This window comes from Vanderwaltozyma polyspora, genomic scaffold (genome assembly GCF_000150035.1).
Source record: "Vanderwaltozyma polyspora DSM 70294 KpolScaffold530 genomic scaffold, whole genome shotgun sequence".
Classification (NCBI taxonomy): domain Eukaryota; kingdom Fungi; phylum Ascomycota; class Saccharomycetes; order Saccharomycetales; family Saccharomycetaceae; genus Vanderwaltozyma; species Vanderwaltozyma polyspora.
In genome coordinates, this window is record NW_001834661.1 from 14,788 (window position 1) to 29,436 (window position 14,649).

At 31.7% G+C, this 14,649-nt stretch overlaps 1 protein-coding gene, 1 non-coding gene and 1 further gene across 2 annotated transcripts, besides 2 other annotated features; 1 reads left to right on the plus strand and 2 right to left on the minus strand.

Annotated features, from left to right (window-relative positions):
* Window positions 1–89: 89 nt before the first annotated feature.
* Window positions 90–2,729: a sequence feature (similar to hypothetical protein; correction of possible frameshift sequencing error~similar to Saccharomyces cerevisiae TRA1 (YHR099W)).
* On the minus strand, window positions 90–11,314 carry Kpol_530p8 (the record flags this gene model as incomplete).
* Window positions 2,732–11,314: a sequence feature (similar to hypothetical protein; correction of possible frameshift sequencing error~similar to Saccharomyces cerevisiae TRA1 (YHR099W)).
* A 455-nt stretch (window positions 11,315–11,769) lies between these two features.
* Window positions 11,770–11,842, minus strand: Kpol_530trna1. Its single transcript has one exon. It is a non-coding gene; the product is annotated as a tRNA-Met (tRNA).
* A 1,753-nt stretch (window positions 11,843–13,595) lies between these two features.
* Window positions 13,596–14,405, plus strand: Kpol_530p9 (uncharacterized protein; the record flags this gene model as incomplete). Its single annotated transcript, XM_001644847.1, has 2 exons — window positions 13,596–13,604; window positions 13,695–14,405. The coding sequence occupies 2 exons, from the start codon at window positions 13,596–13,598 to the stop codon at window positions 14,403–14,405; spliced, it is 720 nt and encodes a 239-aa protein (XP_001644897.1).
* Between the last annotated feature and the right edge of the window lie 244 nt (window positions 14,406–14,649).

Here is a 14,649-nt window from a genome sequence, read left to right on the forward strand (position 1 = left end):
CATTTGTTTAAGATAAATGATAATATTATTCTATAGAAAGATATTTATAAAATACAAAATTTGTGAAGTAATGTTATATGCACAACCTTCTAAAACCATGCCATGTATGTGACATCTGTCTTTGCCAGGTTTCTTGGGTTAACTGCCGAGCTAATACAATCAAGTATGAATTGAGTAGTAACAGTTGGTGTGGAACTTATATGGCTCAATTGTGCTACTTTTCTAATAATTAAATCAACATTCGTTTGAACCATTTCACACAATTGTGGGTTTTCCACGATTGGCCTATGTAAGTTACTGTACCATGAAATGATTTCATCTCTAATGAATAATGTCAAATAAGTACTTAATTCATTATCTGGCTCCATTAAGGCCTTTGAGATAGCAAATATATGAACGGCAAAGATACCTTCTAGAGCTGAATCACCAATTAACTTTTGTATGTTTGGAGTCAATCTAAATGGAACAGGTTCATTATTGTGGAAAATTGGTGCATCTGCTGGTAAGCTAATTTCTTGATTCGATAACAGTGGTTTAATTCTTTCGTACGGATACCTCGAAGGCAACATTTCCAAAGTAAAAACATTACCAGATTTTCTATCAATATGAATCTTATGTGGAGTACGATTATTAATCATCATTATGTATGTCATGAATACAAATGAAGAATAATGAGAAGTAAATTGTTTCCTAAATAACCAGAAATCTTCAAATTGTGTAAATAAAGACGTAAAGTAATCCTTTAATACAGTTGTAGGTAGGAACAATGATTGAATTGAACTGAAAATTTCAACCTTAACCACTGTAATATCAGGGGTTGGAAGAGCCTTATCATGGGCAAAGTTTAATTGTTCTAATACATAATCTTGAATAGCATCAGGCTCTAATGATTTTCTTGAACAATATTCGTCATATATTTGATGCATAGTTATAAATGATTCACTATCATTCATAATACGAACTTGAGGGGATAATGGTACTGCAATTGGTAAAGAGAATTGTATATCACGACGCCTTGTTTCAACATTCTTAGATAATGTTTCATTAAACAATCTAAATAATTGGAACATTCTTTCTTCCCTTCTGGAATGCCTAACAGCAGGGTATTGCACTGCAAATGGGTGTATACTACCATCATGTCCACGAATAGTGATTCTTCTATATGAAGAGTGAGTACCACGAACAAAATCAACTTTTGGTAAAAATCTTGCAATTTTTATAAAGTGAATATTAGTGTCTTTATTCAACAGATATTGTCCCGGAATTTCGATATCTTCAAATTTTTGATGGTGGAAATTACTCAAGTGAGGACACAATCTTTCTAAATATTCGACCTTTGGAGCTCTGTCTAATTTATTTTGAATACGTCTACGCCAATATCTCAGCCTTTTAATATATGTTTCAAAATCAGGCTTGCTGTCAATAAAGTCCGCATTAAATTTAGGGCGAATGTGCGGAGCTAATAAAGTTTCTGAAAATCTAACCAAGTTGGCCTCTGTATTTGCTGGTAAACTTCTATTTCCTCTTGGCAATGGTAAGCGGTTATAATTGAAAGTTGCATCAAACAATAAGACATTGATCAATCTGAATAAATCCTCATCTGTAGTCGTCTTAAATCTTTCATTTATTTGGGCAACCAGTGATTCCAAAGATAATGCCAATAATGGGTAAGCTGTCTTCAAAATATTATTCAATTCTTGCAAGTACTCCCATGGTTGACGAGAACTATTTTCTTCTGTACCATTACGATTAGCTGCTTCAGTTTTATCTCCAACAACAGCTTGCGTTTGCCTTTGAATAACAGCAAAATCCTCCTTCGTAGTACGTAACTGGAAATGCAAGGCCTGTGGATAACTCTTTGCAATTCGGATTAATATTTGACGTACCATATTTGCTTCCTTATGGGATAGTGAGGTTAACAACTGCGGAATAAACATGATCCAGTACCAAACAGGGACTTCACCACGGAATGATTCAAATGCATTAGATAGAGATCCTGATGGATCATCCAAACTTATCAACCACAGTATTCTACAAAGCAATTTTCTTGTCTTTGATTTTTTATATAAACCAGCTGCTTGCAAGTAACAACTTATGGCATTGCTTGCAAAAGAAATATTTGAAGGCTCCTCTGATAGCCTTCTATCATTGAAGAAACCCCATTGTGCCCAAGCCTTTGCCAAGTTCAAGTCGATTTGAACAGCTGTTGCAAAAGCCTGATTAGCCTCATCATGTGCTCTCAGCTTGGATAAGAACATACCCTTTAAAGTGAAGAACTCTGCCTTTTGAACGGTACCGAAATAAACTAAGTTTGTATTACTAATAACATCCAAACCTGTTGTTAGTTCATTCATATTTTGGTAATGACACTTAGCCTGTTCTCTTAGTTTTAGAAATGCTTCTTGGATTTCAATATTTGGTAAGGTATAGATTTTAGCCAGTTGACTGATACATACTTCTGGCATATTATGTCTCCTAGCAACATGAGCAAACCTGTTAATTACCCAGGCTATTTCATGGTAACCTCTGTAGGCATGTGTATTAATGTTATTGTTACCATTTGCTTGTTGTAATGATGGAATGAGAGGTAGGTATGCATTGTTAATAACTTGGAAAGTATGTTGTCTCCAGGTTACTAAATCATTCCACATGTTGACATCATCCCAAATATTAGGCAAACGATCCCTCCAAGCTTGTAGAACACGTTTAATTTCTTGGGCTTTAGAGTCTAGATTTTGAACAGTGGTAGTGTGAAGATTTGCATACAATTGCGTAGCCTCCAAAATTCAATGTATTGTTGGAAGCCATGTAATAGCCACTTATGTGCAGGAGTGAACCGTTCGGGCAAGGATGACCATTTATGTAAACTTAGTTGAATACCTTCATCACACAAACGTTTGACATCTTGATCACCATTTCTATTATCGGCAAAACCTTGTAGTACCAAGAAAGTTTCAAAAATTTGTCTACGAGGTGTAGGAACATCCATAACACTTTTAACAGATTGTTCTAATGCTTCGCGATCGGCACTCCAGTCAGCAACTCTCCAACCACATTCAAGTAATAAATCAGTAAACCCTTCATGTTTGGCCAATTCTGTTAAAATATCCCAATGTTGAAGCTTTTCAGCACAAATAATCCAATTATCTTCCCATAAGGAATATTCAGATTCCGAATAAGGTAATGTACCGCTACGGGCCTTAACTTGAGCAACCTCATATAGTTGTTGAGCCTTGTCCCAAATACCAAGTTGTTCAAAGGAAAGAGCTATATTAGTTTCAGTGTACTTAGCTCTTCTTCTCCACAATCCATAGAACATATCTTCTTCTTGCAAATTCAAATATAATTCCAAAAGGGCGTCTTCATTTGCTTCTAAAATCTTTGTGTTATCAATTGACGTATTAGTTTGAATGGACTCCAGAATTTTCATTGATTGGTACCAAGAATTATATGAAATTGCCAGATACTTCACTAAATGTGGTGGTAATTCCAATGACTCCACCAAACTAATAGAGTCCAATAACATTGTAATAACATTCATTCTTGACGATAATTGTTTTGTGTGGTAATTCTTTGATAACAAGGATATCAAAGAACGAACAAAACCATATTTTTCATTTCTTGGAATACATTTGTACACCTGAGGAAACAAGTTAACCCAAGCTTTGTGAATAGTTTTAGTATCTTGGTAGAACAATTCAGTCAAAGGCTCCAGAACATCTCTTGATGCGATTTTACACATTTCTTTCAATTGTGCTTTATGACTATCAATAAATTCAGTCAAGGACTTATTAGAAGGTTCTGATGGAATTTCAATATCCTTTGGTATATGATTAGCCAAATTAGAAGGTGATGTTAAGTTAAAAGTGTTAGTTAATACAAGTTCGTGGTCATTTTCAAAAGAGCCGTATAACAACTGTAAAGCTTGATTTAACCATGGATAATCTGCAATAAATTCCCAATTTTGATCACGAATAATATAATAAAGTCTTTCTTTGGCATCACGTTCTAAACTGTTATCTAGGATACTCATGAATTTTTTTCTGATTGCAACATCTTGGACCCTAGTACCTACTAAAAATGGTTGTTCCATACGAACTGTAATTTCGGTATTATTAAAGTGTTTCTGATCAAATAATTCTAGAATAATTTCATAGAACATTTTTGATAATGATGGTTCACCTCTGACTTCAAAAGCTAACATCTTTGTTAGAATTGCTGCCTTTTCCTTTACAGTGGGGAAAACTTCATTATCAAAAACCCACTTCTTTGTTATTAAAATGATTTTTCTTAAGAAGTTTTGATTCATAGAACGGTCAATTAATAAGGCAACTGTTGATAAGAATGGTCTTCTTGAATCTCCTAATGAAGAAACTTTAATTGACAGTAAACACAGTACCTTTTCTAATAACTTAGTCGTGATTTTTGCTTCTTCCATGGCAGCAGCATCCTTAGGTTGAGATGTGCTTAAATCATCTTTACATAGTTTGCTGAATACTTTCATAGTGTTACTTAGTAAAGGTTCAACACTATGAGGGAAGGTCATGAATAAAGTCCATTCTAACATGACACCTGCCGCAATCGACGAGGTATCCTGTAGATCCTGACCAATTATAGAAATTAACGTATCGATAAAGGCTTTACCAACAGATTCTTCTTCAGTATCAATAATTATTTCTTTTTGTTTTATAGCTTTTAGTATTAACCCAAGAACTTTTTGAAGAACTTCCTGAATATCATGATGATCTGCACGTAGACATTTATCCAATAAACTTTGAATTGTGACCAAATTTTCCATTATCCACTCTGCACTTCTATTCGAAAACAACACATACAATACATCTAAAGCATTCATACAATAGTGTAAAATATTTTCAGAGCCTAAATCTTGATAGTTTAAAAATTTCTTGAAATAATTCAATTTGACGTTCACATCAGACCAATGATCCTCTGATAATAATTTGGACAAAATGTTTAATGCTTTGATGCCTAATTCTGTTTCTGATGCTCTATGGTTACTTGCGCATATGTATCTTATCAGGAATGCAATGTACATTTCACGTATATGCATTGGAATAACATATGTGTCTGTTCTAACAGTTTCCGTTTCACCGTTTTCATTTATGTTTGCTTCCATCTTTATATCTCCATCTTGATCAGTCTTCGAGTCTAATTTCTTTAATGCCATTTCTTCCCAAGTTAAAATCATAGCAGCCAAATCAATTGCTAATGTATGATTATCAGGGTTTGGATTAGGCATGAACGTTATTTTATTCATATGATGGATTATATTTAGACTGAAAATATCCCTTGAATTGAAGAATAAATCAGGATGGTTCAATAAAAAGCGGTATAAGGCATTGTTTTGACCAGAATTATTTTCAAAAATAACTCTTTTAACCCAGTTCACCCATGCACCTGGAGTACCCGCCGTAATCATCCTATCATGGATCACAGGTGCTAAAATATCCAAAGAATGTCTAACCACATACTTTGCTTCGGCTTGGGGACTCCTTAGAAGGGCAACAAAGACTTGAGTAACAACTTTCAATGGGAAATCAAATTTGGAGATAAAACAGGAAGTTACCAAATAAGCAGAAAGTTTGATTAAGGTATCTTCAATTTTTATAAAATTCCAGATAAACTTTATCACGCTTTTTCTACCATCTGCAATATGTTGATGAGCCCATCTAATGAAAACAGCTGAAATCTGAAGTAATTCGAAGCGGAACATATCTTGCTTTCTTGTATTTGCTGTTATTAGCGCTTGGTTATTTGAATTCCATATCTTATTTTCAATCAATTCTAACCAATCTGGACGCTGATTATTCTTGAAATACTTCTCAATAGAACCTTCGTGATAGTTCTCATAAATAAAAATGGAATTCACAATATTTTGAAGAATAAATACCCTAGAATCAATATAACGGTCACTTAAAATAAACTTTACAGAAGCTGATAAATATTTATCTTGCTTCAAAGCATCTTTTTCTTTAACAATGTTATTGTAAATAAACATTTCAAAATAAAAGGAGATTTTCATATCATTACCCAAAGTGAAGTCAATAAAGTTAATCAATAGATTAATATCACAACCATCAAGCTCTAGATATTTCAAATAAATGATTTGGAATTTCTCAATTGCTTGAGAAAACTGCAACTTATCAATATAAAATTCATTGTCTCGTATGGTAGAGATAGTCAAGCTTAACATATCTTGTAATTTAAGTACCATATCCTTTTGACCACGTAGCCATTCATCTCCCTTAATCTTATACATGGTATCAAATAGATCAATCATGTTAGTAAAAAAGCTTACAACTCTAACTTCGTTTCCTGGGATTTTAGAAATATAATAATCATAAAAATTGATCATTTCCTTCTCAAAATCATCAGCTAAGTCGTGTGCTTCTGATTTTTGAATAATACTACACATGAATAAAGTTAATTGTCTTAGTGCCATATTCTTTTTGAAATACTCAGTAACAGTAACGTGGAATCTGTTTAAATATCTTGCTAACGGGATACGGAAAGGTGAATCCAACTGCAATCTCAGTTTTCTTTCCAACAACATCACCTTTAATATTAAATCGTTTAAAAACATATCAGCTTGAGGAGGAAGTAAGTGAAATATATTAATAATGCTGGAAATAATCTTCGTCGGAGTTTGATCTGTGATATCTTGGGAAAATATAGTATCTAAAACCTCAAATTTACACCAAGCACTCAAATGGTCTAACAATTTTTTACCTATTTCTACCTTAAAATAAGCTATCAACAATTCTAATAATCTGGATAAAGATTCTAAACCATGAACTGTCAACTTTTGATGATCTGATAAGTTCATCAGCATTGGTTTTAGACCATTTTGCAATAACTCCTTTGGTAATTTCGAATTTTCTGCTAGCACGTCCTTCAATGCTTGATATGTCGTTTCAATAATTTCAGGGGAATTCTTTAACATCAGTTTAAAAAACACTGCTAAAATTCTAATTCTAACGTTTCCTTGTTGTGCAGAGGCAAATTTTTCATTTTTTAACGAAATTGCTAATAATTTAATGCATGAAACTCTCAATTGGACAAGTTGTTCTGAGGTTCTATATTCAGACGCTCTTTGGATAGAAGATAGTGATTCATCTTCTGCGTCAGCTAATACAATAGCTTCTTGCAAAAGTCTAAATAGTTCTTCATCAAAAGTTAGGAATGTGTCAGGTAACCCTAAACAATATGTGATAGCATCTACATTACCAATTTGCATTGCAAAGGGCAAAGCTCTTAATGGCTTTGCAAAAATAGGTGACAACAGGAAGCTCTTTGAATGTTCCATTAATTTTACAGTGGAAATATTCGTAATTTTTGAAATACGGCCCAAACATTGCTGACATGCTTTTCTTACATTTGAATTAGAGTTGCTCAATTCACAGACAATATCTGTTAAAGTGTTTTGTAATGACTTCGAATTCAAATCTTCTTGCTTAATATCACTACAAGTCTTTTCAAGTATTGTTAGTAATAACTTTTCAGCGTCCGAAACAATGACTAATGGAGCTTCGGATGGCGTGTCCTTTAAAACAAACAGTAAACCATCTACTAATTCAAATCGATATTTTTGTAAAAATTCTGAGGTCAGACTTATGTCTTCTATCAATGCTTTGATACCTAAAACACCGGCACGCTTTTCATAAAATGCTTCCTCATAACAATGATGTATACATTGTTTTAATAAATCAAAAATAAATGAATGACTCAAGTAAAGATCTTCACCGTATATCAACAAACTATCATCATATATTCTTTTGATAGCATTAATCGCTGCCTCCCTTATGTCTATAACGTAACTTGACAAACCATATGAGATTGCTTCAATCAGAACTTTGGAATTGATTGTAACTTCTGGCTGCTTGATATCAATGTTAAAAATGTTATTTCCACTTCTTTTTTCCAATACAGTTGTATTGACTTGTAGAAGACAAAAATGATCTATTAAACGATTTAGTAGTTTAATGGCATCATCTTTTAAGTCACTAATAGAAGTGGCAAAGAAAACAGATTCCAACAATCTAACAAATAATTTCTCTTGATTTGTAAATTCGACAATATCTGTAGCTGGTTCAATCTCAAAATCTGTTGTAGTTTCTGTATTTTTAATTAAAGGTATTTTTGCAGCAACTTCTACTAAAGAACTATAATTTTCTGGAAAATCCGTAGACGATTTTAAGAATAACAGTAAAACTGACTTTAGATACTTATAAGCACATTTCTTATAATAAAGTTCGATTCTATAGTCTTCTAACAATTCCAATGCAGATTGTACACCTGGTGTTATAGATAGAGGAACATCATCAGTTATACCCATTATTTTGAATAATGCATTGACTTCAACATCCAATTCTTCTTTAGTTTTCAAGTCAGATGGCGGTTTCAAGTAACGACGGTTCCTTCCACCCAATTTACCTAATATTCTTACTGCGGTGTGACTAATTGTATGGTTGAATGGTTGTGGTTTCAACAAATTAAATAAAGCCTTCATTACATCCTCAATAACAGGTTCTATAATCGGATCAAAATATTCTGCAGTTAAATTATCAATACATAACTCCATTGTTCGTAAACCTTGAGATATTAAATCAGGGTATCCTTGAAGAGCATAAACTAAAGGTTTCATTAAGTATGGCAAATATGGAGCCAAGACGCTTAGTCTCACTGGGACAGTAATACACAATTCAACGTAAAGCTCGCGCTCATGTGGTAGGCGTGCAGTCATTATCATTTCATTAAGAGATTGTAATAAAAATTGAAGAATCGGTTTAATAGATCTATAAAGATTCTCAAATCTACCACCACCAATACTTCTGAATAATGTTCTGATTAAATAAAAGTAGACTAAAGGCTCCTCTGCAGTTGTAGAATACTCCACAGAATCTAAAATTAAGTCATTTAAATGCGGTAATAGTACAATTTCATTAATATTTGGGAACAAATTAACAGACATAAAGGACAATTTGAATAGACGAATTAAAACATTTGATTGATTGAAATCAATGTTTCCTAAGTCCTTTAATTTTGATTTTAGAAATCTTAGTAGTATTCCAGCAAAATTAGGTGATGTTATTTCGCTTGTTAAAAAAGATTGTGCGACATATAATAAAGCCGAATCCTCTAACATGGACTCATACATAAAATTTATTTCAGATTCGACAATTTCATTAAAAGTTGCACTGTCCATTTGCATAAAAATAATAGCCAAATAATCCATCAATTCACGTCCATCTTTGGTGGCAGAAACAGGTAAACTTGGCATAGTAATATCAAAATGTCTCTTGGTTGTAGCTTTTGTTTTACTATCACTACTTGAAAAATATCTTAATCCAATAATACATTCATGGAATAATTGTTTAAATACCAATACTTCTTCATATGAAAAAACTCTAGAGACAGATGCCCAAAGTTTTGGATTGGCAACTGTATACTCATTTGGCGGAGGATTAAACACCTTTAAATCATGAATTATTGTTTTCAAAAACGACATCAAAGTACGATATAAGTAAAATGCATCTTTAATAGGGTCATTAGATGGGGGTGGAGAGAGTAAAATAGGTGCATAATTTTTAAGATCGAATAAATCTAATTCTGAATGCAATTCTGTATCAATTTCCATCTTTGCATCTTCGGCTATGTTATCTTCCTTCTTAGTTTCTGAAATCTTTCCGATTTCAGTGATATCATTATTTTGATTTAGCGTCTCAATAGCAAATAATTTTTGCATGAACTCTTCTGAAGTTTTATTATCCATAGAGTTGGCTTCTTTTAATTGCGTAGCCTTGTCGGTTTTAGAATCTTCATATTTTTTATGGTATTTCATAATTGTGTCGTATTGCCTATTCAAAAGTTTACATCTATTCATATAAACGTCAATGATTATCATTAACAATTTTTTAGCTCTTGGAGCATCCTTTGGATTTTCTTTACCTAATTTCAATATTCTTTCGACCAGATTCAGTAATAATTTGGCACTCATTATTTGCACAGTTAATGCCAGCGATTGATCTAAAAGATAACCTGAATACATAGTAATTGTTTTTTCTATATCGTTGAGCTGCAACTCTGCTCTAACATTGTGAATGAAATCAGCTACTGTACTATACGCCAAAGGTCTTAGAGTTTCATGGGCGGTAAAACCAGATCCAATTAGCACATTCTCGTCGAATAAATAGGATAACTTTGGTAGGAACAATTTTTTGTAATTTGTTGACAAAATATGTCTTGTCGCGTGGAGTAATTCTTTTCTTGCCGATGATAATTCTGACGGACAATCTTGTAACAATCTTATAATTAGATCGGGAACAAAATCTATATAACGTCGTAAAAACTCTGAAGCATATCCACGAATGAATACATATGCTAAAAATGATATTGCTTTAATTTGTGCTAAAACAAATTCACAGAAGGCTGCTCTATTCTTTATATTTGGTGAAACCTGGGTATATCTTTTACCAGAAACTTCAGCTTCTTCACGGGCTTTCATTTGTTGTTCTACCTGAATAGTTAATAAATTCATCACTAAAGGTGAAAATTCTGGCAACGAGCTTGTAATTAATTGTTTATACGAAGAATATAAGGTTACCATTGTGATTGGGCATTCAGCCAAAATTTTAAAAGATTCCATTGTACCTTTTAATTTTTTACCTCTTTGAGGATTTTTAGGAGAAATTGAACCTTCATTTCTCAATTCATTTGTATTTTGTGTTTGAGACTGATCTATATTATCAGAAATAAACTGATCATCATTATTATCTTCATCAGCGGAAAGAATATTCTCATCAGCAGCGTCTTCATCAAATGTCTGTTTTACCAATTCGGGAGTGTTTTGATAAACCTGGAAAACAATTTGAATAAATTGTTCAACTTTCTCTTGTAACAAAGATTTATATGATTTAAATAATGCGGTTAAAACTTTCATACAGAGAATACCATTTTCTTCATTTTCATCAGGTAACATTCTTAAAAGAATATCTAAAATATTAATTACATGAGGTTCGAATAATTGATTCATTGGACATCTATTTAAGACATCCAATATTAAGTTTCTTAACTTCTGTTCCGGTGAGTTACCATTAAATGAAATTGGAATATTTTCCAATTCTTTTATTAATACGGGTATAACAGCAGTAAGGAATCCTTCATAATCTTCAGACATATTCAGCAACTCAATAATATCACATATTTCAGATAATGCTGAATGCTTAGTCTGTATTGATGAATTAGCATCGTTGCATTGCGTCACGAAGTGACTGATTTGATTGGTAAATGACATAGATAAGTATAAATTCGCTTGGAAAATTATCTATTATATGTCCAAGTTTCTCAATTCCAAGCACACGACCTCTAATCTACGTCAATGCAATCTTTAGCCCTTTGATTCAAGAACTTTAATAAAAAGTTAATGTTATTTGTATATATATTATTGTATGTATCTTTTAAATAAAAGAAAACAATATTTTCAAAGTTTCTAATGATGAAAAATATTGCGAAGACTATGAAATTAAATATTTCACGTGACTATTACCCAATTAGGAAAGTGTTTGGGTACAGGTATTTTATTAAAGAATAATGTTAGAATTATTTGAATGTAACTATGTATTTTTATAAATCAATATACTACAAATTGGTCACTCTGCTATATATTTAATAATAAAAACTCTATTGAAATTATTAATTGAACATTGAAATAGTTTCTCATACAAAAAAATATAATTTTTAAAAACAAAATGCTCCAGGGGAGGTTCGAACTCTCGACCTTCAGATTATGAGACTGACGCTCTTCCGACTGAGCTACTGAAGCGGCAACGTTGATTTTTAAAGAAGATAGAGATATATAATTCAACAAGATGTGATCATGATTTGTATTGTTTGTACCGGTTATATTTTATTTAATGAGACTATTATTCTTCAGGACAATGTCGTGTAGAATAGTAATCAATACAATACGTTATGTAGAATAAGCTATTATATTATATATCTGTCAGAATTATGAGGTAACACGTGATATAAACGTATTGTATTATTTGGCCTTTATTATTATTTAGTTGTATATTGAATTTAGTATACGTTAGAATGAAGGCTGGTAGGCGTTTATTCTATAGGATCTTAAGGGTGGCGATCTGTAGGTTAAAGTAAATATACTTGTTAATAATAATAAATTTCTATATTCTTTTATGTACAAAGTAAGATACTAAATAATATACAATAATATACAATAATGTACAATGATCTCTTTAAATAGCAATATTGATAATATGACACCATTTATTGTAACGAATTACATCCCGACATTATCAAGGTTCGTACGATGTAACCTTGAAATAATACAGTATTACGACATTATTCATATAGGATAAAGAAATGTTACTTTACACGAAAGTGTTATTACTGACGTTGAAAACCTTTCCAACACTTTATATAAGAAATGACAAGATCTTAATCGACACTTGTCATGTTAATTATATTCCCATGTGTATATTATATACTTTAATACACCGGATCAATATCAACTTATTAAGAATGTCCTTGGAAATAAATAAAGAATCTATTACTATGAATGATTCGGTAGAAAAATCACAACATAATTCTCTACACAAATTTATTTTAATAATTGTATACCTTAGTGTGGCTACATCTAGTGTCTAAGAAATTACAAAATATTTTCAGTATTAGTAACTATGGCGCCTTGTTAATTGCTAATTGACCATCTGACATGAAACGTTTTATCGAAATACTTGGTTTACTATTAATGGCCAATTATCCACATTTGTAATTTAAAACAATTGTGTAATTTATTTAAAATTTGTTATTTTCTAAGAAGTACAGTGGGTTAAATGTTGAAATTGTTGATCATTTTTAATAGGTGACATATTTATTTAATTATATTTCTCCGTGAGGATTTTATATATAATATAAAATAATAATATAAATATGTAAAGGTAATCTTGGAAATCAAATGATCCTAATCTTGGGATTAGTGTCCGTAATTATACGTTTAATCTTCGATCTCACAATCTTATAATTACTAATCATTTATTCTAACAATTCCTTTCACTCTCACTCAAGTATTTTAGTTCATTGGTAATTTACCAATAATATTCTTTTTATTTTCTTTCTAGAATGTTCTACAGTTTTGCAAACAATCAATAATCTGATTGTTAGTAATTACATGATTAGTTATTGAATTAAACTTCTCATATATCGATAATATATAATTGATACTAGAAAAATTAACGGCTTCTCAAAAGAGGTTTTTGGAGTTGCACTATAACTGTACTGAAATGTTGTATACTATTTTAAAAAAATTTACCTTTCAACTTAATGTAATAATATAGGTACATCAGGTATTTAACTGTGATATTGTTATAGTTGGTATTTTTGTTTGGTTCACGTGAGATATCAATTGGGACGTTAAAACACGAGGCGCATTAACTATATTAAAAAAGTGAAGATGAATAAAACAAGAGTATTTTATTGTTATTAAGCTTGTTTTAATTAGCATTAATAGTCCAAAGAGGACAGTATTGAATCAATTCACGTTTGATATTTACATAATGGTAGCCGTATGATATTTTTTGGAATTTTTTTTATCTTGTTTGTCTAATCTTTTTATACTAACTATCAATTAATTTCTTCTATTACTGTTTCAATAGACAACTAAGAGGACAGTACGTATAAAAACTACTCAACATGTATTACCAGATCTTCCACCAGTGGAGAATTTTCCTATGAGGAAATGGGCAATCGAAATATTTGTTTTGGATGCTGATGGTAAAGAAATCACAGCTACTCTTTTCGATAAGGTAGTTTATCATTTACATCCAACTTTTGCTAATCCAAATAGGACATTCACTGAACCACCTTTTAAAATCGAAGAACAAGGTTGGGGTGGATTTGCTTTGAACATCAGTTTATTTTTATTAGAGAAGGGTGGTGAAAGAAAGGTAGTGCATGATTTAAATTTCATAAAAGAAGAGTACCAGGTTGACCATGTTATTCAAGTGCCTTTAAATAAACCGTTATTAAGAACCGAATTAGCCAAAAGTGGACATGTTGAAGAACCTCCAACTAAAAGGAAAAATGAATCTACCACATCAACAACTGAACCAAAACCTAAGAAGGGTAAAGCTTCTGTAACACCAACAGTTAAAGGTTCGGTTGACATTCAACAATTAGCATTCAGTTTAACTAAATTGAAAGAAGATGATCTGGTAACAATTGTACAAATGATTACAGATAATAGAACACCAGAAATGGATGTTGTAAACAATGTGGAAGATGGAGAATTTGTTATAGATTTATTTAGTCTCCCTGAAGGTCTATTGAAAAGTTTATGGGAGTATATTACGAAGAATACCGAATAAGCAAAGCAGGCCCTTTAGCTCACCCACTCTCATCCCTTCAACTTCAGATGATATATAGAAACACACCTGATATATAAACTGTCAATATATAAATTTGTAATTGTACAATGTAATATCCAAATTTACATCATTTTTGTTTGACTATATATGGTTAAACTTAAATTTGATTCTCTAATTGTTAAAGCTTCAATGGTTTAAAAGCCGATGTGATGTAAAAGATAAATTCACGAATTATTGATCAAAT